Source organism: Lemur catta, chromosome 7, assembly GCF_020740605.2.
Source record: "Lemur catta isolate mLemCat1 chromosome 7, mLemCat1.pri, whole genome shotgun sequence".
Taxonomy (NCBI): Eukaryota; Metazoa; Chordata; class Mammalia; order Primates; family Lemuridae; genus Lemur; species Lemur catta.
In genome coordinates this window covers 19,425,670-19,453,322 of record NC_059134.1, presented here as the reverse complement: position 1 = coordinate 19,453,322, position 27,653 = coordinate 19,425,670, and the positions used below count along the sequence as shown (strand labels likewise).

General features: G+C 48.5%; 1 protein-coding gene across 3 annotated transcripts in view; it reads left to right on the top strand.

Annotated features, from left to right (window-relative positions):
- The window catches only part of LOC123641241 (tubulin-specific chaperone cofactor E-like protein), a 155,585-nt gene that overhangs the window by 88,877 nt on the left and 39,055 nt on the right, over positions 1-27,653 (top strand). For all 3 annotated transcript variants that reach the window (XM_045555792.1, XM_045555791.1, XM_045555793.1), the window contains 7 exons: positions 2,569-2,706; positions 3,051-3,216; positions 6,798-7,210; positions 13,362-13,932; positions 15,864-16,456; positions 17,785-18,358; positions 23,059-23,660. In XM_045555792.1, coding sequence (XP_045411748.1) covers positions 2,569-2,706; positions 3,051-3,216; positions 6,798-7,210; positions 13,362-13,932; positions 15,864-16,456; positions 17,785-18,358; positions 23,059-23,660 — 3,057 coding nt within the window. The remainder of the gene's footprint in view (positions 1-2,568; positions 2,707-3,050; positions 3,217-6,797; positions 7,211-13,361; positions 13,933-15,863; positions 16,457-17,784; positions 18,359-23,058; positions 23,661-27,653) is intronic.

The window sequence follows — 27,653 nt, the reverse complement described above, 5'->3', positions numbered from 1 at the left end:
CTGAGGAAGAGAAAGACACGAGGTTTAAACAGTGGATGCATTGGCTAGAAATAACCTCTAAAGAAGCATACATTTCCCTCTGTCATGTTATAGATCGCTAACAACTCCTCGGGTGATGTTTTATGTCCTTTAAGCCTCATAGCTTACGGCGTTCGAATGCAGGATGCCAGCAATCGATAAATTTTAGTCAGTGGGAGGAAAAAAAAAAATAAAGAAATGCCCATCAAATGCTGACCACCTTTTTTTCAAAAAAAAACTTCCATTGGCAATAAAAATGGCAAGATAATTTAGATACTTTCTGGTTTGTACTTTGGAGTAAATTTCTGAACTAGGTGAGAACTCTTTCTATGAGGATGAATGAGGTAACATCTAAGTGCTTTGAGCTCCTTGGAGAAAAAGGATGCTACAGTCTTCCAGAGCTGCAAAAGTATCCATCCATCCCTGCTTTTCAAATTGGCCCCACCTCTTCCATCCCATCTTCCAGGTTTCCCCTTCTATACTGGAACACATATCATTGGGCCAACTAAACACTGGGCGTGAGAGATCTTTTTTAAAGGCAGAAAGTCTCATGGAAGCCCAAAGAAAGGGAAGTGACAAGGCAAGGGGATATGTTTGCTTCAAGGAAGGAAAACTAATATTTACTGATGGTTTATATGTGTCTGGTGCTGTAATAGGCTATTTTTGCATAGCATTGAACCTTCACAAAAATGTTCCCTGACAAGTATTGTCTCCACTTTTAAGGGAAGGGAACAGGCTCAGAGAGGTGAAGTGACTTTCCCAAGTGGCAGACACAGGACTTCACACCTCCTGGAGGCAGAGCAGTGGTTCAAACCAAAGTCTCCTGACTCTGAATTCTGAGCTCTTCTTTCCTCAGCTGCCTCCTCTAGGTATTGCTGGAAGTCCTCTGCAGCAAAAAAAGGTTTAGCAAGACTCGAAAAACATGGTGTTACAAAAACAGAGCCAGAAGAGTCTTAGAGTGAATGTTGAAGAGCCCTGTAGTGAAGGGGTGCATGAGGATGGCAGTCAGCCCTGGGGTGGCATTAGGATGGCGAGTTGGTTTGGAGGTGACTTCCGGGCTTGGAAATGGATTGTTCTCAAGACCTGCTTGGACCAAAGCTATTTCCAGCTTCATTTAGAGAGAAGGAATTCACTTCTGAAGGAGAATCCTGGTCTGAAGGAGGGTCCAGCTTTAGTCCTTGTGTGACCTTGACTTTGCACCTGTCCCTTGAACTTGACCCTGCTAGTGACCTTTAAGCAATTTTGAGCTGACTGCTCACAAATCTCTGTGTCCCACTTTCCTCTTCTGTTGAACAGAGCCAGAGAGTGAAGGTATATACCTGAGCAACGCTATCATAAACGCCATCAGCTGTGGCCAGCACAGAGCTTGGGGAGAAAGTTCTTTACAAAAAAGGCTTTTCTTTACTCACACCTTGCTTCCTTCTCTGGGACTGTCTAGAATGGGGAGATTTGGGACTTCCAAGATCCTCTACCACAGTCTGATTACACAGGATAAGGATTTGGGTCTTCCTCTGCATCGGACAGAGTGTTAACCAGGAAGGTATCAAGCACTAGGTTTCAATACGAAAAGGTCAATGCAGCCTCTCCTTTTAACTCTTGTTTTTTTTCTAATTTCCTGAAAACATGTGACAAGGGGTATGGTTTAGAAAAGAGAAAATGTAAAGAACAGGGTTTGCTACAGCTTATTTCTGAAAACTGTTGCAGGGTTGGTTTGAATTTGTACATCTCTGTCCTTAAAAGTTTACAATTAAGACACCATGTAATGACAACGCTCTAAAAGATAGACTGGGAGCTCTGGCTGGAATCCTATTTTCTGTTGCCGGGCCACTGAGAAATTTCCAGCAACTCGTTTCCCTTAGTCCTCAGTTTTCTTAGCTATAAGATGGGAATTGGGAGAAAAAAAAAATCACCCATCTTAGCATCTTAGTGTTGGTCTGTGGTACATCTGGGTGTTGGCAATTTTGCAGATATAAAGAGATGCACAAATGCTTACTTAGAGGAGCAATTTCTCCCCACAAAGTGCTTTTTAAAAATCACTTTCCAACTTCCATTTTAAAAAGGGGAGACATTGTGGCAAGATTAATTAGCGTTGTTCTCCAGGAGGGGAGAGCGCAAGCCCCATGACCGCTGTAGTCTCACTGGCAGTATTGCTCCCTCGCCCCCCATACCCCACCCCTGCCATGGGAACAGGTGATGGCATCCTGTCCCTGGCTCCACTCTCTCCTGTAGCTTATTCTCATGCTGCCATCTATAGGTGCTCTCGTATTATCACAGGCTTAGCCAGGTCTCTGATTTTTCCTTCTGGTACAAATCAGAGATGGAAGCCGGTGCTGAGTCAGACTCCAGGTTTATCTCAGGCAATTTCTCTTTTAGACGCACAATCCCACATGCCTTCCCACCGGAGGTGAGAACAAATTCAGAGAGGAGGCAGAGCTTGAGAGCCTGGCTGCCTGGGGGCGGGAAGGGCACGGGGTGAGGGGAGGATCTCCTTGGGGTGCGAGGACCCCTTGGGGAGTGCCGGTCATGGGACCACGCATTGCCATCCCATAGGTGAACACCTTCCAGGCAGTCCTGGTGTCTGATGGCTCCTACACATTCACGCTCTTCAATTATTACGAAATCAACTGGACCACCGGCACAGCGAGTGGCGGAGACCCCCTGACGGGTCTTGGTGGAGTGATGGCACAGGTAGGCGGCTCTCCACTTCACCCTCCCGCACGTTTCCATCGCTGCACTCTCTGCTTAGGTAATTCAGCATCCTGGAGGGGATCCTGCAAATACCTCTTAACTAGAGAAGCGTATCTGATCTTGCAGGTGGACTAAGAGGCTGGGTGTGCCCATCTTGGATACCCGGGCCCGGGCGTGGGATGGACGAGGCAGGCCTTTCTCACCTGGGATGGTTGCCCCTGTGACTAGGAAAAGGGGTCCCTTGGTTTCAGGTGTGCTGGATTCTGCAAATAAGGCAGTTGGGCCAGTGAAGCAATGGGGCTGGTATATGTTCTCAAAAGTGTTGTCTTCCTTTTGTGCTCCAGGCAGGATTTAACGGTGGAAACCTCACCAATTACTTCAGCCTCCCGGGGTCAAGAACCCCTGAGATTGTGAATATCCAAGAGACCACGAACGTCAATGTTCCAGGCCGCTGGGCATTTAAAGTGGACGGGAAGGAAATTGACCCAGCCAATGGCTGCACCTCCAGGGGTAAAGCTTTTCCTCTTGTCTGCAGCAAAGCGGGGTTTGTTTAGTTTAGATTGACAGGCAAGCTTTTAAGCCACGGGGGCGGACTCATTCCTGATGCCTTACTCTTTTGACATCTCTCAGCTGGGTAATGGAGATCAAGGTAATTTTAGCATGCACATTCATCACACCAGGGGCTGGAACCCTGCCTGTGCTACTCTGTGGCTTTGGAAGTCCTTGCCTGAGGTGTGCACAGGTTTCAGTTCTGAACAACTCCAAAAACGAGCAGGATCTTGAGTGATTTCTCAGCCAGAGGGACAAAAGGAAGCCCTCCCATTTAACATTTTTGTTGTTGTTGCCACCCCCCACCCCACACCACCTTTTTGTTTTTCTTCTCATCCTTACCCTGGCTCTGCCATCTGCACTTTGTAGATCCACAGGAGGGGGCACACTTGGAGTGTTGCCAAGTCCCTACAAGGGTAAGTCAATATTTCCTAGTATGACTAGAAAGAAAGAAAGAAAAAGTAGCACAGTCTTTAGGGTAACCACTCCTAAAATCCTTCCAGCAGCAGCAAGACATGCAGGAATTTGGGGATATGGGTTTCCTTTACACTGGCATCCAAAGTTTGGAGCCTTCTCTGAAGTATCAAAACCTCTTTGGGTGTGCAGAATAGCCCTGGACTCTCCCAGGAACATCCTAGTTTATGGATTCCTGCTTCTTATGTGTCCAAAAGTATTCAGAAAACAGAATCTTTGTTAACAGTTCTGCTTCCAGGAGTGGAGTCTATAGCAACTAGAAGCAGAAAATCATGCATCTATATATCTGTTCATCCACCCACCCGCTCATCCATCCATTAAGCCATCCACCCATCCACCCATCTATCCATGTACCCCCCCACGCACCCAGCCAGACATCACATCTTTCTGAAGAACATTTTAAGAGCCCCAGTGAGGTGCCGGCCACTCTATTAGGTGCTGGAGATGAAGGTGCTCCAGCCACCCATAACATTACCGTGGACAGGAGACAGCCACAGGAACAGTGATGACGTGGCACGAGATGTATTATGATAGACATTGAGTGTAGGGCACTGTGGAAGCACAGAGCAAGGCCCTGGGGAAACTGTTCCCAGGTCTCTAAGAAGGCGTTGGGTAGGGTTGTGGTGGTCTCTTCCCTCCTCAGATGGAAAGCTCGGCCTGCATGTCTCAGCAGCCCTGGGAGGCCTCAGGCTTCCCTCCTGGCTCAGCTTCTGTTTGCTCACTATACAGAGAGAGGAGCAGTGTTCACATGGTCTGCCACACCGTGCCCTCTGCCCTGCTCCCTGAGCTGTGGTTAGGCTTATCAGACCTCTGCACTTGCTGTAAGTCCTTACAGGTCATGTGTTAAGACAGGCAGCCTAGGCATCCTTGCCTCTGTGGACTTTATAAAGTCCCACATGTTCAGAATAGCAAATAAATGCTTTGGAGCTAAGCTGGTATTAAACCGAATAGGAAAGAATCTAGTTCCAGAGCTCGTCAGGATTTCAGAGATGAGCTCTCCTCCCTCCCAGAGTGTAAATGCAGCATTGCTTCAAGCCTGTGAGAGACACTGAGCCAATCCCACAGCATCTCTCTCCCCTATATGCCCGGACCCGGGGCCTGATCGGTTACAGACTGGTACCCAAACGCCTCTTCCCCTTTGTCCAAGCATCACACAGCCGACTGGCTGTGGCCATGCAACGTGAGCGCCCAGGGACAGCCTCTCACCTGAGTCCTGGGAACAAAATGCCATGATAATGGAAAACATTGGCTCACAGAGCTGTGGAGTTGGTCAGATGCCAGCTGTGTACAGAGTCTTCCCTTTGACTTCATTCTTTTCCTCCTGAGTTATGGGTTTGGGTTGCATATACAGGACAAATTCAATATCCTTATACAGACTTCTGTGCATTTTTATGTGCCTCTGGGCATATATCAATCTAATGAGATTGGGCTTTGGCCTGGGTTATAGCAGGGAAAGTGTCCTCCAGAGCTGTTTTATTATATTATCATTTCACAAACAAAATTATCTCGAAGAGTCTACCTTTTGGTCCAAATCTCCTCTATTCAAAGGCATTTTCCTCTCGTTTATTGGAAGCCTGGAAGAGCAGAGATGTGGTACTGAGCAGAGGCTGTTATAATATATGCAGCCCTGAACTAGTGCCAAAGAGCATAGGGCTGATGCATACGGCCTACTGGGAATGAATAAATCTATTATCTCATTTTGGGGCCCTATTCTTACAGGTATAAAGCATAATTATTTCAGTTGGGCAGATATAGAAAAGACTGTTACGGAGGCAGCCGTGCCTTCTGCTTGGGTTAACCTTGCAGCCTTGTGCTATTTACTAGATACTCGGTTTTGTAAAATCTTGAGAAATCTCAGCCAACCATTTCAATCTACAGCTGCTCCTGGTATAGGGTGTTATTTACATTTCTTAATGTTGTGTCTTTGATACTTTCCTTTTCAGACTTTCTCAATTTACAGATGCTTTTACCCCTGTCAGCGTGTGCTAGCTTTTTCATAGCATCGCTGTTCTCTACAAGACAGGGATGAGAAAACAGCCGTTATCCACATTTTACAGGTTAGGAAAACTGAGACATGTGGAAGTTAAGTCAGTAGTGTTGGAAATTGATTTCTTGACACCCACCTCCAACCAGGGATGAGATCATAGCCCCCAGCCCGGAGACATTTCCATTTCAATCGAAGGTTGAAGTTAGCAACTGGCATGTTACAAAATTTTTTTGGTGGGGGAGATTATTTGCTAGGGAAATGGTTTTAAAGATTGAATAATTAATAGTGAATATTTAAAAAATTAGCACATCCTTTAAAACCACCCCCTCTCCCCCTCCTTCTCCTCCTGACCTAGACTTTGTCAAGAAGTTCTGTCCACTAGATAAAGACAGAGGAGGACTGGACTTGGACAGGGCCTAACGGGGAGAGAAGACAACCTGTGCAGGTGTAAATGCTGCCTGAGCAGTGTCTGTAGGATTCACGAGCCTTTGAAAGTGCCAAGCAAGTGGTCAGCCCTTTCTAGAATCTTCCCAGGGAGTTTGGGATTTATACTTGTGCGTCTGACTCCTGTTTTGTGCTGTTGACCTTTTCTGGCACATACTGGGCCCCCAAAAAATAAATGTCTGTAGCATGAATGAAGAAATTAGCGAATAAACAGTGTTGCTGAGTTACCCGGGTAAATTGGGTCTTCTTTCCAAATACCCTTCCTCCTATTCCTGAAAGGAAGGACGTGACTCCCGAGTGTCCTAGCCTTTCCCGTGGATTAAGATAACGTGTCTTTCCTTGAATGTGGCTTTGCTCACCAGCCGTGGAGATAATAATGCCAAGAGCATAGACTGGATTCAGACAGACTCGGCTTGGAATCCTGGCTTCGCCACTGAGTTTCTGAGTGATCTTGGACGAATTACTCAACTTTTCTTAAGCCTCAGTTTCCTCAATTGTGAAATGAGGGTGACAATACCTACCTAGTGGGGTTCTTGCGTGGATTAAATGGTATAATGGAAGTAAAGCGTTTAGCCCGACGCCTGGCACAGAGGGTAAGTGCTCAGTAAATGTTGGCTCTGATGTCATTATTCCCCAGGACAGTTCCTTCGGCGAGGGGAGGTGTTTTGGGATGACCTGAACTGCACCATCAAATGCCGCTGTCTGGATTTCAACAACGAGATCTACTGCCAGGAGGCCTCTTGCAGCCCCTACGAGGTGTGCGAACCCAAAGGCAAATTCTTCTACTGCAGCCCCGTGGAGACCAGCACGTGTGTGGTATTTGGCGAGCCACACTACCACACCTTTGATGGCTTCCTCTTCCACTTCCAAGGATCCTGTGCCTACCTGCTGGCCCGACAGTGTTTGCAGACTTCCAGCCTCCCCTTCTTCAGTGTGGAGGCCAAGAATGAGCACCGCGGGGGCTCAGCCGTCTCCTGGGTGAAGGAGCTCTCAGTGGAAGTCAATGGCTACAAGATTCTCATCCCCAAAGGAAGCTATGGAAAAGTCAAGGTGAGACCCTCTCCATCCTTCATGGGGAGGTGGAGAAGCTGGAGGTCCCTCCGCCTGGGGAAGACTTCCTCAGCTCTACTGGCTCTGCTGTTTGTCTCTTGACAGTACCAAAGAGACACATGGTTCTCCCTATTTATTTGCAAATAGCTTATAAAATGTTTTACAAGGCTAAATGTTATGGATACAAGAGCTACCCTAAGCTCTCTCCTCAACATGCCTATCTGCTTTTTAACTTAGAGTACATTTATATTCCTAATTCCTTTGTAAACACTATAGATGCACACACACACATACACATGCATAGCTCAGAAATGACTGAAAAGAGGTAAGTTTAGTTTCTCATGACCCTGGCTAGCTTTAGCCACACAGCCATGCCCTGGACATGGTGCAAACACAGAGTACAAATGCCTAATTCAGGACAGCCTTTGATTAATAATCCTCACCCTCCCCACCCCGCACTCTTTGCCCAAGAGCTGCTGCTTCATTTTCAGAGAAGCCTCCAAATTGGTTGATGTCTCCAGAGGCACCACCTGGGCAAGCACCTGGGGTGGGCTTGGTGACTTCCTTAGTGAAGCCTGGGTGGGAAGGTCCACAAAACTTTGCCTAGATCCGCCTCTAACAGAACCCCCTACCCTTGCCTAGAATGACAGAGAAGAACATGGGTCTCTGCTGGCCTGTTTAGCATATGCAAATGAGTCCTGTCTCTGTCCACCTGGATTTCAAGCGGGGACATCGACAAAAGAGGGAGAGCAAAAAGCCATTAGCAATTACTCAATTTGTGGAGGCCCCAATTTTCATAATGTTAATGAAAGCCTTGTTGCAACCATGTATTTACTCGAGCAGTAATAACCGAGACCACGAGGGGTTGATTGCTGCAACCCCGTGCAATCCTTAATCCTCATGCATGGAGGTCATTACAGAGATTACAACCAGAACTGATGCCAATGCAGGGATTTCTTTCTTTTCTTTTCTTTTTTTTTTTTAAAAAAAAGGCGTTGTAGTTTTAATTGATGGAGCATGTCCAACGAAAGGCAGGACCAGGGAACTAATTCCACTTTTTCTGGCTCTGCCTTTCCTAAGTCTGTGCAGTTTATCAGTCTCATAATGAGGAAAGTGAGCTATTACTGTGGTTGCAATGCCAATTTGCTTGTTATTTGGTTAGTTCTCTCTAGGGACAGCTCTGTAGATCAAATCAAAGCTAAGAGTTCGGGTACAGAAATTTGGAGATTTTCCCTTTTAAATTTATATTGTGCTGTTGAACACTATACTTATCCTTATAGATAGATGCTGGCATCTCAAGCTAGAAAAATTTTTCACTAGCTTTCTCCCGCTTGCCTGTATTGTGGGGATGATGTGTATGGTATCAGGAGTTGAAAAAGAAAGCTTCATGCTTCATTCCTACTTTCTATTTTGATTAAAATTCTTTTCTGCTCATAGTCAGACTTTTCTTTAAGAAGGGAAGGGACATTGTCATTTCTTTCAAGCTCAGAAGCTCTGCTAATTTTGTGTGGCTCTGTTCCATCGTCCAAGAGTAGGGCACGCATTCCTCAATTTTCTGCAGCGACGGGGAGATGTGGATGTGAATGTAAATGTTTCAGAAAGAAAAGGTTGTGTGACTCCCACTGCAAGCTAACAATGGCTTCCTTTTCCTTTTGCCAAATGGTTTCCAAGCATTTCTGAATACACCTGCTTTGCTGGGGACAGTGGCTTGGTGGACAGCAGAGCCCCAGCCCAGGGTGACGTGGGGACAGGCAGGGAGAGGGCTGGGGAGCAGGAAGGAGCCTGAGACACCTGGCAGGAGCTGACTTCTTCAGCCACGCGGTGCCAGGCCAGCCATGGCCACTGAGCTCTGTTCTTTCCGGCCACAGAACCCCTTTCTCCAATCCTGTTTCCATATGCTGGGGTTAGAAACTATGTTCTGTGTATAGATTTTCCTCTACTGAACACTTTTCAAATAGCAAAATAAACAATTGGTGATAATATAAGCTAAGAAAACCAGCATAACTAAAAATCCATGTATAACAAACATCACCTTCTAGCTAATACTTCACCTGTTCTCATGTTTCTCCCCAGCATGAACCCAAGTAGTTTGGGGTGCTCTGGTGCAAAGGGAGCCACGGCCAACTGTGGTGCTGAAGAGCTCAGACTCTGGGGTCAGCTGCTCAAATCCCTCTGCCTCCACTGCCAGCTGAGTGGCCTCTCTGAGTTTCCTTTTCTTTGTCTGTAAAATTGGGGTCCAGGAGGTGGGCGCCTGGGCTGTAGCCCGGCCTCAGCTGCCTCTACTCAGTGCCAGGATGGAGGCAGCAGGGAGCAGTGGCGAGAACCTGGCTTTGGAGCCTGGCCAGTGGGAAGTCAGGCCCTGTCACCCATAAGTCACGCCAGCCCCGATCCTCAATTTCCTCACTGTAAAAGGGGAAGATGATAAGGCCTTTCCAAGGTTGTCGCAAGAATTAAATGGAATAGCCACACCTGCGATTCTGGTACCAAGCCAGGCACACAGTAGGCACTCAGCGCATGCTAGTTCCTCGTTGCCATTCCCAAGGAAGTTTCTTTCCGTTCTAAGACCTATGCTTCTGCTGTTCTACTTCTCTCTCCTCCCCTTGTCCCTGACCACGTCCTGGGAGAGACACTGCCAAAGAGGGAAATGGCTAGAACACAGGGAGAAGAAGGGAAAGCAAAGAGGTGAGGTTCATCGGCCGCTGGCTAAGCAAGGGTTGAGGACCAAAACAAGAAATCATGTGTCAGGACAAGGGTCCTCTAGGAGCTCCTGCTCTGAGCACTGTGGAGCACAAACACAATGACTGTCATTCGGGCTGAGAGTGAAAGTGGGTCCAAGGAACACTTAGGCCATAAAAAAGGTATCAACTGGGACCCACGGTCACCAAGGTGTAAGGCCAGCCTGAGTGGGACAGGAACAGATGCATGGAAACCAGGGAGGACTGCTGAGATATACAGAGCCAGCTTACCCCATGGCTTCTGCTTTGGGACACACAAGACTTTGCCCCTTAAGTAAGAGCAGAGGAACGCACTCAGCAATTGATGTATTTGGCATTTATAATTATACCAACCTTGGGGAAGATTTCCCTTTCTACATCCCAGCACAGAACGATGGATAATAATTGTTCAGTACTCTTGCTAGCTGACCTTCCCTTTAGTATGGCTTTTCTCACCCTTGTTGGCTAATCCTCTACCTAGGAGATAAGGAAAAATTAATCAACTCCTCGGTTTTTCTTTCTACTTTTGGCTCTCGCAGGACGATTTATTTCTCAAGCTTATTTTTTCTTGTCCTCTTTCCCCCATTGCTTATGATCTGAATGTTTGTGTCCCCCAGAATTCATATGTTGAAATCCTAACTCCCAAAGTGAGGTGGGGCCTTGGGAAGGTGATTAGGTCATGAGGGTGGAGCCCTCATGAATAGGATTAGTACCTTTATCAAACAGGCCAGAGGAAGCTCATTTCCTTCTTTACCACGTGTGAGCACAGCTAGATGTGGCCATTTACGAAGCAGATATTTGGCCCTCACTAGACACTGAATGTGCCAGCACCTTGATCTTGGACTTCCCAGCCTCTAGAACTGTGAGAAATAAATTTCTGCTGTTTATAAGCCACCCAGTTTATGGCATTTTATTATAGCACCCCAAACAGACTAAAACAGAATATTGGTAACAGGAGTGGGGTGCTACTGTAATAAACAACTAAGAATGGGATAGCAGCTTTGGAACTGGGCAATGGGTAGAGGCTGGAAGAGTGTAGAGGTACGTGCTGGCAAAAGCCCGGCACTGCCATGAACGAACCATTAAGCGTGATTCTGGTGAGGGCCAACCACTAATCTCTACAGATAAGAGAGTTGCACATGGCATCTGCCACGGCAAATCCCGGGAGCAGTGCTCGGACAGTCTACTGTCTCATTTCCTAGACAACTCAGAAAGTAGCAACAGTGCCGGCAGGTAAGACCCCTGTTTTTCCCATGTGCCAGAAACCAATATGGGTCCGGGATAGCTTATGTGCACTTACAGTCAAGCCCACCGAGGACTGTTCTGAGACTAGTCATTCCATCCTGGCCCACAAATGTGAGTGTCTATAGGTGTCAGGCATGGTACTTGTGAAAAAGAAAATTAACTTTCTCTGTTAGAGACTTATCAAGCCACTTACTCATGTGACCTAGATACCTGGGACCCACTCTGGATTCTTCCACCATTTCTCATTCTCCGCTGCAAAAACCACCAGGTCCCGCTGAGTGTGCTCCATAAGATTGTCCTTCCCTTTTTGTGTCTGTATCTCCTTTAGGCCCCCATCCTCATCGCCCCCCAGACTCCTGCAGCAGTGTCCTGTCTGGTTTTTCTGCTTCTAACCTTGACTGACTTCAATAAATCTTTCATGCTGGACAAATGGAATTTCTAAAATGCAAAATCTGACTATGTCATTCCCATGCTTAAAAGCCTTCAGGGGCTCTTCCTACAGAATAGAAATCCAAGTTTTGTTTTGTTTTGTTCTGAACATGGCTTAAAAAGTCCTCCAATATCTGTTCACAATACAGAAGCCGGAGCAATTCTTTCAAAGCGGAAGTCAGTTCGTGCTGATCCTTTGCTATAAACACTCTCTTGGCTCTCCCTCTCTCTTGCAGTCAAAGCCAAGGTCTTTACCATGGCTGACAGGCCCTTGCTCTGTTCTGGCTTCTGTTCTCTCTGTTCTCTCTGGCATCATCTACCACTGCCCTCTCCTGCGCTCTCTGCTCCAGCCACACTCCCCCACCACCCTGCGGTCCCAGGAGCACCCAGTGTTCTCCATCAGGGCCCTCTGTTCCCTCCTCCTGAGCCACTCTCACCCCGGATAACAGCGTGGCTGGGTCCTCATCTCAGATGTCCCCTTTCCAGGGAGGTCTTCCCTGACCATCCTATTTAAAGTTAGAAACTCTTTTCTTTTGTACGTTTTTTTAGCATTGACTATGTTAACACTTGGCTGCCATAAATACTTGACTCATTTATTTTGTTTGTTTTTGGTCTCCCCGGCTAAACTGTAAGTTCCCTGAGGCAGAGATTTTTGTCCATTTCATTTGTTGCTAAATCCCCAACTCTTAGAACAGTGCTTGGCACACAGAAAGGCTTCCGCAGATATTGGTAGAATGAACGGAACCGTGCCTGTGTCTCCAGCTTCATTCCCAGCCACCCCTCCCTCTGCCGTCCAGGGCTGCAGTCCCCTCCCTCTGCAGCCCTGCTGAGGGCTCCCCAACCCCATATAGCTGTTTCTAACCCTGCTGTCTTTATGTTCCTGTCCTGGAATTCTCTGCCCCACCCCCACACTTCCTTTGGCCACTTCTGTTTATCGTTAAAGACCTAGATCACACTTAACCGCCTATAAAAATGTTATGTGAGTCCCCCAGGCTGGATTAAATGTTCGTTTTCTGTTTTCCCGTTGTGTCATCTACCGATTCATGTTTAAAACAATATACCCTAAATATCTACGTGTGCCCTCCTTCTTCGGTAGACTGAGATCTCCTTGAGGGGCAGGGGCAATTGTTTTTGTTAATCTTTTACTTCTCAGCTCCTGACATAGTGCTTGGTACCTGCCAGGTGTTCAAATTTGTTGTTGTTGAATGCTTACATGATTTAGTCCTGATATGAGGACGTTACAGGGTAAACACAGACAAGAGTACAACAGGGCAGCCTCAAAGCTAAACTGTGTCCAACAGTGGACGCAGCACACCTTCCAGTTGGGAGGAGGGGCTGGAGGGTGTAAGGGCCTTGAAGAGGTCATGGAAAATATGTGACTGAAGCTGACACTTAAAGAATGGATATTTAGAGGAATAAAGAGGGAAAGGGAGGTGACTAGTCTTTCAAGAAAAGACTTGAAGCTAGCCCAGAGCCAGCCAGGAGGGGCTGACAACCCCCTAGAGGAGTCTATCGTGGCACTAGAAATGCCACAGCTATCACAGCCCAAATGCACAGTGCTCAGGCTGGTGCACAACCAACTTGTTCTCTAGAACTTTCTCCCAGGCCTTTGCCTTAGTAAGAGGTAAGCCCACCGGAGCCCGGACATGCTAGGTGGTCTCCTCTCTGGAACACAGTTGCTTTGCCTTCCCTTCCTGACTTCTGCTGGAACCCATTGCCCGGGCACGTGCTCACCTGCCTTTTACTATTACTGTTGTTGGCAGGTTAATGACCTAGTGACTTCTTTGCCCGTCACCTTAGACTTGGGGGCGGTGAAAATCTACCAGAGTGGCATGTCTACTGCCGTGGAAACGGATTTTGGGCTCTTAGTGACTTTTGATGGCCAGCACTACGCCTCCATTTCCATCCCAGGCTCCTACATAAACTCCACCTGTGGGCTCTGTGGGAACTACAACAAAAACCCACTGGATGACTTCCTGCGCCCAGATGGCAGGCCGGCCATGTCCGTCCTAGACCTGGGAGAGAGCTGGCGTGTCTACCACGCGGACTGGAAGTGTGACTCCGGCTGCGTGGACAACTGCACCCAGTGCGATGCCACCACTGAAGCCCTCTACTTTGGCTCTGACTACTGTGGCTTCCTCAACAAGACGGACGGTCCTCTGTGGGAGTGCAGCACTGTCGTGGACCCCACAGCCTTTGTACACAGCTGCGTGTATGACCTGTGCAGTGTGAGGGACAACGGCACGCTCCTCTGTCAAGCCATCCAGGCCTACGCCCTTGTGTGCCAAGCCCTTGGCATTCCCATTGGAGACTGGCGAATCCAGACTGGGTGTGGTAAGCTGGCATCCCATCCCTAGGAAAAGCCCCTCCTGTGCAGGGGGCAGGGGTAGGCTTCCAGGGCTCCTCCAAATGTCCTTGTTAAAGCTCGTGGCCCACGAGTGAGGGGGAGGTTGAAATATCACAAATTCTAAAGAATGAACTGTGAAAGGATCTTTACTTTGCTCCCCACGCAATATCTTAGCTCACCCATTGGTGAGCATCAGTGGTCTGGAAACATGGAATGCATGGCAGGAAACGCTTGGCTGGAGGAAGTCCCCATAGCAGGGCACGGCAACCCCAGAATTGAGCAAGGATGGGGGTTAACAGAGGTGGAGGTAGCTCTTTGTGGCTGTTGAGTAAATGCAGCCACTGGCTTGGTAATCAGAACCAGTCATGGGGAAACAGTTCACCTCCCAAACGGAACCTGCAGCAATCGTCTCCTGGCTCTTTTTTCTCGACTTTCAGACCCCTTAGGGTGTGTGCTCCTCTGCTGCTGGTCAAAGAAAGGGCTACATAGTATAGGATACCGGTAAAGAAGTCCTTTTTCTGAAATGCTAAGAATGGTTAGGAAAAGCCCCAACTTTGGGGGAAATCCAGGTTCTTTTGAATTACACTTTCGGCTTAAGCAGTTTTGTACCCCTTAGTTGTCTCTATTATTTCCTCTACCCCACTTAAATCTCTCTTTCTTTTCCTAAATATGTAAAATTTAAAATCAAATGATTTTTGTTTCCTTCCCAGTCCTTGGTTTTCTCCATATGAGTAAATAGAAAACTGTAATCCATGCATTGAGTGCTATGGTGGTGAGAAGATTGAAAAGTTTCTTTAAGTTCCAAAGCCAGAGGGACATTTCTTCCCAGCAGTATAGGTTGGATTCAGGTAAATCATCATGTATCAGATTTAATTCTTGGAGCATTGGCCAAACTACTAAGCGACAGTGAATTTTTCTTGCTGTGTGACTGCCCAGCCTCTATTATGGCCGGGGTATCCATATTGTGATTCAAGTTGAGATTGAACAGGGCTTCACTTTGGTCCTTATGCAATCCAAGAACATCCAGATTTCCTAACTAAAATTTTACCTATGAAGGCTATATATTTTTTTCTGGTGATACCCCTTTCTCATCTTCCACATTTCTCTCTCCTCTCTCTCTCTCAATTTAATGGGATGAATAATATTTAATTCAGAGAGCTAGTTTACTAGGCCCCTGACCCCCTGCCTACTGGAGTCAACCAGAACTCATACCTTTAGTAGACTCAGATGTTCTTAAAATAAGAATTGAAGGTTTCTAAGGCAAGAAGGGCCTTCAGAAGACATCTTATTCTGATCCAGTCTTCTGGAGAAACAGGCATACCAATTCTTTGCAGAGAGCCAGAGTTCGTTCTCATTTTTAGTATGCCAGAGAATTCATTCTCACAGCCTTCCTTGGTCACGCTTAGGTATTTTAAGTACCTCCCTGTTAGAAATCTCATGTTTTCAAATTACTCCTCTAATGGTTACATTTTTCACTTCTCCTGGAAGTTGGATTTATTTCCTTCTAAAAACGGGCCATGTTCTTTAAGATCAGATCAATTTATATGTCCATCAGTTGAAGCTCTTAAAACATCTCGAGGGTTGTAGATCACCAAATAATAAACCTATATTGAGTAGTCAGTAGTCTAGGAAGGATAGCGACCTGAAGTTTAATTTCAGCCAAGATGATCAAATTCGAATAAAAGTTCACAGTCCAATCACGTTGCTCAGTAGATACCAGGAAAGTAGTTGAGCTGGATTTTACAGGTGCAACCACAAGTCTCTCCTTCCTGAATGAGTGGCCGCTTGGCCCCGGCTGTAGGAGCTAAATGGTCCAGGAGTGCTCTGCCTTGGGGGCCCTGTGCTTGCCGGATTCTGGCCGCTTAGCGCCCGGGCTCCATTCACCTTGTTGTCGCGCTCTCTTCCCTCCCCGCGTCAGTGTCCACGGTGCAGTGCCCGGGCTTCAGCCACTACTCGGTGTGCACCAGCAGCTGCCCCAACACGTGCTCGGACGTGACGGCCGCGCAGAACTGCGCCACGCCCTGCACCGAGGGCTGCGAGTGCAACGAGGGCTTCGTCCTCAGCACCAGCCAGTGCGTCCCGCTGCACAAGTGCGGCTGCGACTTCGACGGCCACTACTACACCATGGGGGAGTTCTTCTGGGCCACGGCCAACTGCACCGTGCAGTGCCTGTGCGAGGAGGGCGGGGACGTCTACTGCTTCAACAAGACGTGCCGCGGCGGGGAGGTGTGCGCCGTGGAGGACGGCTACCGCGGCTGCTTCCCCAGGCGCGAGACCGTGTGCCTGCTCAGCCAGAGCCAGGTGCTGCACACGTTCGACGGCGCCGCCTACGCCTTCCCCGAGGAGCTCTCCTACACGCTCCTGAAGACCTGCCCCGAGCGCCCGGAGTACCTGGAAATCGACATCAACAAGAGGAAACCCGAGGCCGGGCCTGCTTGGCTACGGGGCGTTCGGATCCTGGTGGCCGACCAGGAGGTCAAGATAGGAGGAGTCGAGGCTTCGGAAGTCAAGGTAAGACTCCTTGCTCCCTTGGAGGGTTTTGTGCCCAGTCGCGCCGAGGGAAGGAGCTTGCGTTTGCCTTTCCCTTCAGGCTGGGCTTTCTGCCTCCACCCGTGAGTGGATTCTAAGAAGGAGGTGGCTCCGCCATGGGAGCGTTTCCTGACGATCAGCGCTCAAGTAGACTCTATCAGGTGGAGAAATGGAGTGAACCTGGAATTTCCCCAGTTAGATAGAGCAGGACTAGCTCGCCATGATAGCAAATACTTGTAGAACACTTGCTACGTGCCAAGCACTATTCTGAGCCCTTCATGAGCACTATCAAGCTTAAGCAAATGATCCTCATTTTACAGGTGAGAAAACCAAGGCACAGAGAGGTTAAGTAACTTTCTCAGGGACACACAGCCGTGCAGGCAGGCTGGCTCCAGTATCTGTGCTCTGAACCCTTTGTATATTATACAAACTCTCATGCCTGCAGATGGCAGTCCGTGTGGGGTGATATAGGGGTGCCTGCCATGGTGGCTCCCACTCCTCTGTCTGACATACTCTGAAAAATCCATCAATAGGTATCCAGACATAGATCATTAGTTCTAGAAGGAATCTTGGGAATCATCTACTGCAACTCCCTGTTTTCACATGAAGATCCCATAGGGCTTTGTGAGGGTCCCACAGCTAACTGTGGCAGAGCTGGGACGTGGGACAGGGGAATCCCTGTCTTCCCAGCCCAACGTGCATTTCATGAGATCACGTGAGGTCTAGTGTAGAAAACAAAAGTCAACACATTACTGTCCAAGGAGATCATAATACACACATCCACAAACTGCAAGGGCTGTTTTCATTCCCATGGCCACTTTGGCAGAGATTAATTTATCAAAAGACTAGTAGGAGGTAAATAGGTGATGGACAGCTACATCGTTAGCTCTACCCTCTATGCCCCCAAGGAGCTGGGACACAGGAAAAGTAAGAAGGGAAAAGAAAGAGCCAGAAAGTTGGGGAAGAAGCGGATCCGTTTTCCAAAGGTACCACGTGGAGATGGCAGGTGGCAGGAGGAAGCCATGTATCTAAGACGATCTTTGCTCACATTTCATCCTGTTTGTTTGGGGCTAGCTTAGGGTCTAGAACACACATATAAGAGCAAATGGGTCGAATCAGGGTGTCCCAGAAGAAACAAGGAAGCCCATGGAAAACAGTTGGGGTCTGTCTGGGTGGTTCTGTAGACCATCAGCATCGATACTTCCCAAAGGGCCAGTCACGGGACACAGCCATGTCTTCGCTCCGCAGCCTTGGAAATGGTGGGTACTCTGTGTGTCTCTGCAACTGAGGAGGGTGATTTGATTTTTCAGGTGAATGGCCAGGAAGTGGAATTGCCTTTTTTCCATCCTTCGGGGAAGCTGGAAATTTATCGAAACAAAAACAGTACCACGGTGGAGTCCAAGGGCGTGGTGAGCGTCCAGTACTCAGACGTGGGCCTGCTGTACATCCGGCTGTCCACCATGTACTTCAATTGCACGGGGGGCCTGTGCGGCTTCTTCAACGCAAACGCCAGTGACGAGTTCTGCCTGCCCACGGGCAAGTGCACGGACAACCTGGCAGTGTTCCTGGAAAGCTGGACAACTTTCGAGGAGATCTGCAACGGGGAGTGTGGGGACCTGCTGAAGGCCTGCAACAACGACTCGGAGCTGCTCAAGTTTTATCGGAGCCGCTCCAGGTGCGGCATCATCAACGACCCCTCCAACAGCTCCTTCCTGGAGTGCCACGGGGTGGTCAATGTCACCGCCTACTACCGTACCTGCCTCTTCCGGCTGTGCCAGAGTGGGGGCAACGAGTCAGAGCTCTGTGACGCTGTGGCCCGGTATGCGAGCGCGTGCAAGAATGCTGACGTGGAGGTGGGGCCCTGGCGGACCTATGACTTCTGCCGTAAGTTGGGGCTGCATTATGGGGAAGGGCACAACGGGGAATAGATGCCACACTGTACTCTTTTACTCAGGACTTCCCCTGCAGGTGGGATGAGCACAAGGGCTATGTAATTACTGTGTAGACCTTCCCTAGTTAGATGTGTCCTCCATAATTGCGCTTCACCCCAGTCCAGGCTGTTTCTCACCTTTACTTTTATTTCTAGTTGCACAATACCTCTTCATTGGAAAACAATTAGGCATCGTGTTGACTCGTGGTTTTATCTAGCAGAGGGTACAGGCGCCATGTCAAAGGACCAGAAGTCTTTGTGATGCCTTCTCCCTTGGCAAAGAAGGGCCCATTCATGTCGATAGGAGGTGATCGTTTGGGGTGTCTCTCAGGGTGTAGAGATTAGTGCTGCTCCCTGGGGCAAACCTGACAATGAGTATGAAGAGAGTCCTGTGTCGCTGGTTTTCTATTTTGTCCGCAGAGTATCTGGCCTTTCTCAGCAGGGCAGTGGCAGTACCAGTCGTAATTAGAATAATTACTGGGAAGACCTGATATATAACACCCTTGGTTATTGGGAAGGCCATGGGGAGGAGTTATATGGAAAACCAGTGCCACCATTAAGATTCTATTCCCTACCCCTGTTTGTCTTCCATTGTATTTCTTCCTGTCTACATTTATTTGTTTTTTTAACTTTTTATTTTGAAATAATTCCAAAATTACATGAAAGAATACCTGTCTACCCATTACCTAGATTGACCTATTGTTAACATTTTGTCCCATTTGCTCTATCATTCCTCTTTCTCCTTCTCTCCCTCCCCTTCTCCCTCTCCACCTTCCATCTGAGAGATTCTGCCCTTTATCCCTAAATATTTAGTGTGAATCCCCTAAGAATAAAGGCGTTCACTTACATAACCACAGTACAGTTATCGGCCTTAGGAAATTTAACATTGATGCAATGATTTAACATCCATATTCCAATTTTGTCAATTGACTCAGTGACATCCTTTATGGCTTTTTTAAAATTTTTATTTCTTTGGCCTCAGTACAGATCTAGTCTAGGATCACATGCTGTATTTCATTGTCACATCTCCTTAGTTTCCTTTAATCTGGAATAATTTCTTAGTTTTCTTTGTCTGACACTGACATTTTTGAAGAACACAGCCTCCCCCCTTTTAAAATAGAATGGCCCTCCCTTTGGGGTCGGTGTTTCCTCTCTGTGAGCTGCACATCCTCACTCAGCCACCTATGCGGGTGACACACGGTTCTCTGGTGGCATCACAGCACGTGCTGTGCCCAGCCTCCCTCGTTGGCCGTGTGCACGGTGACCCCCTGGGCAGGGTGTTGTTGAACGTCTCACTGTAGAGTCGCTGTGCTTCTCCCTGTGCAGCTAATAAGCAGGCAGTAGGGAGATGGTGTAAGATCATGCAAATATCCTGCTTTTCATCAAAGTCCCCCTCCTCGATTTAGTGCCGTTGTTGATTTTTTCTTGTATCCATCTTTAGTGTGGTGCTCACAGACTGGCAGTTTCCGGCTCTGGCACGCCCTCCACTTTCTCCAGTCAGCGGTGGTCATTCTGTGAGCAAGATTCCTCCTTTCCTTCTGTCTGTCCAGTGATCTGCCTGTCTGTCTGTGCACCTATCTCTCTGTCTGTCTATCATCTTATCAATACAGACACGGATCCTTATTTTTTCCAGTGGCTTATACTTCATATTACCTTGTTAATTATTTTTGGTGTTAACATTGTTCCAGATTTGGCCTGTGGGCTCCCCTTCAGGCTGCCTCCTGTGTCCTTTCGACATGCCTGTGTTATTTTTTTAAGCACTTTCTTAGTTTTTGGCATAACAAGATGCTCCACACTCATCTTTTAATCTTCCCAGCCCCAGGCTGGAATCAGCCGTTACTCCAGGAAGCCCTGATTCCTTTTGGTGGGGGATGTTATTAGAAACCAAGATCTGGGTGAGGGGTGCCCACTGCTCTTGGGTGTTTTTGCTTTGCCTCTAGGCCCTTTCAACAGACTGAGCTAAAAACTCACACACACACACACACACACACACACACACACACACACACACACACATGCACTTGTGTTTTTAATCCACTGATTTCTGAGCTTGGGAAGAGGAGCAAGTGGAGGGGTTGGTGGCTGTCATGTCGGAGAAGGGCAGTTGTGTCCCTGGTGACCCCTACCTACCCTGGAGAGGGACTAATAGCAGGCGCTGTGACCCCAAAGCTGGAATTCAGGAGCATGTCCTTTTTTTCATAGTCACCTATAGCTGGAGCACCTCCACATTTTCTACTGACCACGACATCTATGGGACCTTATAATACTTTCCCAAAGCCTGTTTTTTTAATCTACCTTGCAGCATCCTCTTCTGTCCTGTCTCCGGCTTACCCAGCAGTACTTCTGTTCCTGCACCCACGCCACACTTTCTGGCTGTATTTCATTCATGGTACAGGATCACCGAGTCTCCCCCACACCAAATCTGTTCTGTGCTAGGCCATGTCAGTGCCAGCCTTTTAGACTACTACCTGGCAGGGCGTGTCTCTGCATTGTTTCTGTACTGCATGGAGCACAGTTTGGTGGCATTGTGTGTGCCAAGTTAGCAGAGTATGACAGTGATGTTCCCTCTTCTCCTGCATGTGATGGCTACTGAGTGAGAAGAGCTTCTCACCATCCCTCCTCTGGGCCAACAGAGCTGAAGGAAGCTCTTATAAGTGCCTTTTTTAGAGAGAGATGTGGGCAGAAGCAGCCACGTGGAACATGGCTTCCTTGGGCGGAGGGCCAGGACTCCCACTGGAGACATCCCCTAGGATGTCGTATGTAGGCCTTGTACACTGTGTCTGGCGAGAAGGACTGGAGCGTGCATACTTGATTAATCAAGTCTCCAGGTACTAAGGGGTTCTTCTGGTCGGGGTCTTGCAGAGTGGGGATTGGCTTGGGCAATAGCTGCAAATCAGGAACACGATCTTCTTTGAACCTAGAGAGAGACAACCACTGCTTCTGTGTTCAGATATTTTTAACCAGCCCTCCCGTTGGCAGAGCCAGGCCGCCCAATTAAGTAATTTCACAGAGGCATTTCAGGGCCTAGGGGAAGTTTTATTACTCCGCGTCTTTATGTTCCAGACTTTGAGACAAATTCAGACAATACAATAAGTCATGCAGCGAGAGCCATTTAAATAACTCATGTTATTTGCTATCACCATAAATCTGCAGTCACTGCTATAACATTCATAATTTAGAGACAAATGTGAAAATTCCTCTATACGGACATATATAATCAGTGCTGAACTAGCCTTCAACTCCAAAGCCGCATGGCACTGTAGTCAACGGGAGTGGAGATGGTCCTTTAGCCTGGGGGAAAAAGATTGGCTTCCAGTACACAGCACAGAACTGTTGAGTTGGTACTTGTGGACAGAGCTATTATTGCCATGCAATTTATTTCTCTGTAGTGTCCTTCATGTCCTTGGGTTGTAAAACACCATTAAGAAATGATGGTATGCATAAAAGCCAAATAAAATTCTAAAGGCAAGATCTTATTTTCCCAGAAGATCCTGGGGACCTTCTCAGATCTCTAAATGACACAGATTTTATACACTATGCTATACAAAGAGTACCCACGCATGCACACACACGCACATGCACACATGCAGCATGCACACTTTCGTCTCTGACTTCTGTGCCCCTGGATTCTGTCCCTGTCACTGTCAGATTGTGACCAAGCAAAGCAATAGAGAGAAATGGGAAGCTCACCCAGAACTCCACGGTGAGCAGCACATGCTGTGCTCTTTGACTCAGAAACTTAATCTACCCAGGAAGGATTCTGGGAGGACGTGCAATTGGAAATGACCCTTGAAGGGTGGGTAGGATTTGGCTTTATAGAGGGCCGGCCAGACCAGGGAAAGGGTGAGGGGGTGCGGAGCGAGCATGTGCAGAGGGTGGGGAGGAGGTGGAGACAGCTAGAGGGCACCAGGAGTAGAGAAAGGAAAGACAAAGGGGAGGACGGGAGCCAGTCTGTGGAGTGCAGATACCTCGCCAAGCCCATCTGTGTCATAGACAGAAGTGTAAGGAGGGAAAGGGCATACTATTTGCTGAGACTCTACCATGGACTCGATGTCATGGGTTATTAATCCTCAGAACACGCCTGCTAGGTGACTATGGTTCTTAGTTAATAAAGGAGGAAACTGAAGCTCAGAGACATTACACAGCAAGCCAGAGTTAAGTTAGCAGCATCCCCGGGTCTCTATAGCCCCAGAGCACTTGTTTTTCCCTGGCACACCACACTCCCTCTCCAGCATGTTCAAGTCAGGAGGACTAGATTTGAATCCCTCACTGGTACTTACTAGTTATATTAAGTTAAATCGTTGAACTTCAGTTTCCTCACCTGTAAGATAAGAATGATAAGACTTCCCTTACTTTCCAGGTTGTTGAGATGAGGTACACAAAGTGCCTACGACAGTGCCTGGCATGCAGTAGGTGCTCAATACGGGCTCCATAGACTCAGAACCTTCTATAAGGAAAGCTTAGTGCACTAGCAGAGCATGTGAGTGAGGGGTTCACTGAGGCTTAAGCCACAGCATTCGAGTTCACTGTGCTGTACAAAGAGTACACACACACACATGCACACACACATACATGCACACACATACGTGCACACACACTTCCGTCTCTGACTTCTGTCCTTTTCTCAAGCCTGTCTTTTGTTGACCACCCTCAGCTCTGGAGTGCCCGGAGAACAGCCATTTCGAGGAGTGCATGAGCTGTACGGAGACCTGCGAGACCCTGGCCCTGGGCCCCATATGTGTGGATACCTGCTCTGAGGGATGTCAGTGTGATGAGGGCTATGCCCTGCTGGGCAGCCAGTGTGTCACCCGGAGCGAGTGTGGCTGCAACTTCGAGGGGCACCAACTTGCCACCAATGAGACCTTCTGGGTGGACCTGGACTGCCAGATCTTCTGCTACTGCAACGGCACAGACAACAGCGTGCACTGTGAGACCATTCCCTGCAAGGATGACGAGTTCTGCATGGAGGAGGGTGGCCTGTACTACTGCCAGGCCCGCACCGACGCCTCCTGCATCGTCTCGGGCTACGGCCACTACCTCACCTTTGACGGCTACCCCTTTGACTTCCAGACCAGCTGCCCGCTCATCCTGTGCACCACAGGAAGCAGGCCGAGCTCAGACTCTTTCCCCAAGTTCATCATCACAGCCAAGAACGAGGACCGGGACCCATCCTTGGCCCTGTGGGTGAAGCAGGTGGACGTGACCATGTTTGGCTACAGCATTGTGATTCACCGGGCCTACAAGCACACTGTGCTGGTGAGTAGTCACGGGCCGGCCTGGGGACGTCAGGACAGGGGTCCGCAAGTCAGGCTGCAGCTGGATCAGACGGGTCCAGATCCGGTATGTTACAGCAGAGAGAGGCCCTGGAGATTTTCTGTCACTTTAGCTTACAGATAAGGCAACTGAGGCCCAGAGAGAAAAATGATTCGCCTAAGTCACAGGCACCAAATTAGTAGGCAGAGCCGGCTCTAGAAGTGGCAGCTTTCATATTGTAGCAGAGTATGTTGGAGAGAGCACAGACTAGATTAGACTCCCAGCCCAGCAACCGCAGTCACTTAACTGGCTCGCGTGGCCGCTCCATCTTACTGAAGAACCTGTGCCTCGCACAGGCCAGGCCCCCTGAGTGGTGCTGCTGTCCCAATGCACCCCTCCCTTTCTTGAGATCTGAATGGTATTTGCCTGTTCTGGCCTCCCCATGTCTCCCAGTCTCCCTGCTGGCGCCCATGGGGTCTAGGAGTTCATGAGCCTCGCGTGCATTTGGAGCAACGGGGCTCGCCTGCGATCCCTGTACTCAGCTGGGCTTCAGCTCCCTCTTCCTATCCCCCCACACTCTTCACCCAAAGAGCACTTGCCCTTGCAGACAGGAGCAGTAGGGGTGAGGAGTTGTGTACATTCCTCACCTGTCCTATAGACACCAGGCCCCGGCACAGTCCTCCTCCAGTGTCTTGCTCTGAGCGTCACTTTAACAAGGCGAGCCAACAGCCTCTGCAGTTTAGAGAGCTGAGTTAGGGTGTCTGGCTTCTTGATATTATCCTCATAGGTCTGTGTCATAATTTTTCTATCTCTAAGGGGACTCCTTTTCATCTTGTATGCCCTCTCTTTACATTTCTGGGCTAAAACGAACTAAACTAACTAAACTGAGCTAGAGTTCCCTGGGCACCCGTACTGATTTCTTGCCTTCCTTGGGATTTTCTCAACTTCCTTCTCTCACAAACAGAGGCTCCCAAGCTTGTTGAATTATCTTCCCTTTCATGTTTATTGGGGAATCTGCCTTCTTAGCATCTAAGGCAGCAACCCCACTGTGCCCATTCTTCTTCCCTTGCTCAGCTATTACGACCCTAAATCCCAGTTGTTTTCCTCTACACTTCTCATAACAGCTTATTCCGGTGTCTATTATTGCATTAATCATACTGTATTTTTTCCTGATCTTCATGTCTAACTCCCTTGATTCCAATCATGGGCTTCTTAAGGGCAGGGATCATACCTAATTCATCTTTCTGCTGAGTGAATGCACAGCGCCCTGTACATTCCAGTGAATGGATGAGATGACAGAATGACCCCTTTCTTCCAAGGTGCCTGTGACTTTCCTCACAGTGCCGGTTACTGCGTTGGCAGCCTGAGAGATTAAATTGCCACTTAGGCAAGTTAGGAATGTACCAGGTGCTTTGCTTTTAGCCACATAAGATTTCCAGCAGATGCCTGGCTAGTTGAAGCTGCCCATTACCATAACTTCCCTCCACTCTATTTTCATGGTGTGTTAAAACAAGCATATCCATCATTTTGTCCACATACATGGCTTGCATCATAGTTGTCCTTTTCTCCTTGTCTCCTTATCTGAGATCTTTCCACCCTTAGATTTATAAGTTTTCATGTAGTTACTTATCTTTTTGACATTTAACACTCTTCCACCTTCCTACGTTTCAGGGTTTTTCTTTTCTTTTAAAACCTAATCTGTGCCTGGGTCCTGCCCCATCCAGTTTATTACGTATTGTATTTTCTGCCTTGTGTTACACGCTCTCTGCATTCAGGTATATAGATATCTGAGGCTGCACGTGTTGTTTTCCGACCTCTTCCCAGGTATTTTCACAGATAGACCGTTGGATCCTCATGAACACTAATTCTTTTCTCATGGTGTCCCTTCTCTCTGCTTCAGAGTAATGGATTCCCTGCTCTCTGTAGGTATTCCTTCCCTTTCCCTGGGGTTAAGCCCTGGGCCAGCTCACCTTCCGGGCGTGTGCCCTGCCCTAATCCCATGAGATGCCTGCTCTGCTAAAGTCCAAAGTCACCAGAACCACACAGCTGATTCCTTCCTAGCTTAGAGAGATGGATGGGGAAGGCAGGTATCAGTTTCTTAAGGCTGCTGTAACAAAATACCACAGACTGGGTGGCTTAAAACCACAGAAATTATTCTCTCACACTTCAGAAGGCTAGAAGTCCAACCTTAACGTGATGGCAGGGTCAGGCTCCCTCTGAGCTTCAAGGGAAGAGGCTGTCCCCATGCCTCTCTCCTCGCTTCTGGTAGTTGTAGGCAGTCCTTGGTGTTCCTCAGCTCGTGGCAGCATGGCTCCAGTCCCTGCCTCTGTCTCTACCTGGCCTCCTTCCCTCTGTGTCTCTGTGTCTCTGTGCCTCTGTGCCCAAGTCTCCCTCCCCCTTTAAGGACACCAGTCACTGGAGTTCAGCAATACCTAATCCAGTGTAACCTCCTCTTAACTTCATTACATCTTCAAAGACCGTATTAACGGGTGAGGTCATCACAGACTCCGGGCGTTAAGACCTCAACATATCTTTTTAGGGGACACAATTTAACCTGCAACAGGGGGTAACTGGGGAATAATGAGCATCAAGGAGGAATGGATTAAAGGGTGGGTGGACTCCTTGCCAGACCCCTTCCTTCTAAGTCACCGAGATGTCCTAAGTGCGCAAGCTGGCAGCAGAGTGTATAGCAGCTTTCAGACCCTTGACAAGAAGACCAAGTTCAGGATGCATGGAGGGTTCTTTTCTTTGGGGCCTGGGGGTAGATTTAGCAGTTACTCTGAATTATTAATATGCATGACAGGGTCTGCTTCTTCCATGATTTGCATTTGTTTTTCCTATGACGTTATTAGTCACCATCCCTCTCCCTGAGCCCAAAGAATAATGGCTGTGAGAGGGACAGTGTGAAGTGAAGTGCCGGCCAGAACAGCCCAGAGCGCAGGTCACCACGGGTGCTCTCAGAAATGGAGGGTGACGTGGAAGTGATTCCTTGGGACGCATGGTCCCACTATGACCCTGACCTTTCCCTGCATTCAGCTGCACTGCAGGGCGTGGGGAAATCTGTGAAGCCAAGGGAGCTATGTAGTAGAAATAAGCTTGCTGACTACAGCCCAGGCAGGGGAGTGGGGCTGAGCCACAGAAGCTGAGCCTCTCCCAGGGGCGCTGCGCTAGCCCAGTCTCAGCTGTCCACAGCTGGAGCTCTGCAGGGGCCGCCTCTCTCCCGCCACCACCCCAGGCTTCAGGGCAGCCAGGTCTGACACGGCCCAGGCCAACGGGGAAGTTTTTGGGGCCTTCATGGCCCGTGTCTTTATCCTTATTGCCAGGCCAGGGGCCAGGGGTGAAGAGTGAGGTGTTGGGCATCATCACTCTGGCTTAGTTCCATTGATGCCTATTCTGGCCAAGCCCTGGGGAGTAGAAAAATAAACGGAATACAGCTGCAGTCCTAAGAGAACCCAGAGTCTTTGGGGGGAGGCAGATATGTTAGTAGTTAATGTCAATGTAACGTGAAGGGCTGCGAAAATGTTGCTCGGGGAGGGCCGTGAGAGCACAGGGGAGGGATCGCCTAAGCTGGCCTGGGGGGCTTCAGGGAGGGCTTCCTGGAAGAGATGACTTAGAGCTGAGTCCTGAAGGAGCACATTTGCCAGGGTGAGAAGGAGGTCGGAAATGCAGGAAAAGCAAACATTGGTGAAGACTCAGCAGGGTGGCAACGTGTAGGGCACAGGGGACCTCGAAATGGCTGGAGAAATAATTCAACGCCAGTTGTTTAAAGGAAAACTCTCTCCTAAAACTCTAATATGTGGTCTTATTTCCAATACTTGAATATTTGAAATACACTTCCCCACACCCCTCCCCACGCCTTCTTCCCATCCTACCCCATCCACCCAGCTCTGCAGCTGTTCCAGCCTCTTCCTTTCCCCCGGACCTCCTGTCCCTGAGCCCCCTCCTTCCTCCGTTTCTCACTCACAGAGAGACTCAGGGCAGTGGTGATGGGTGGAG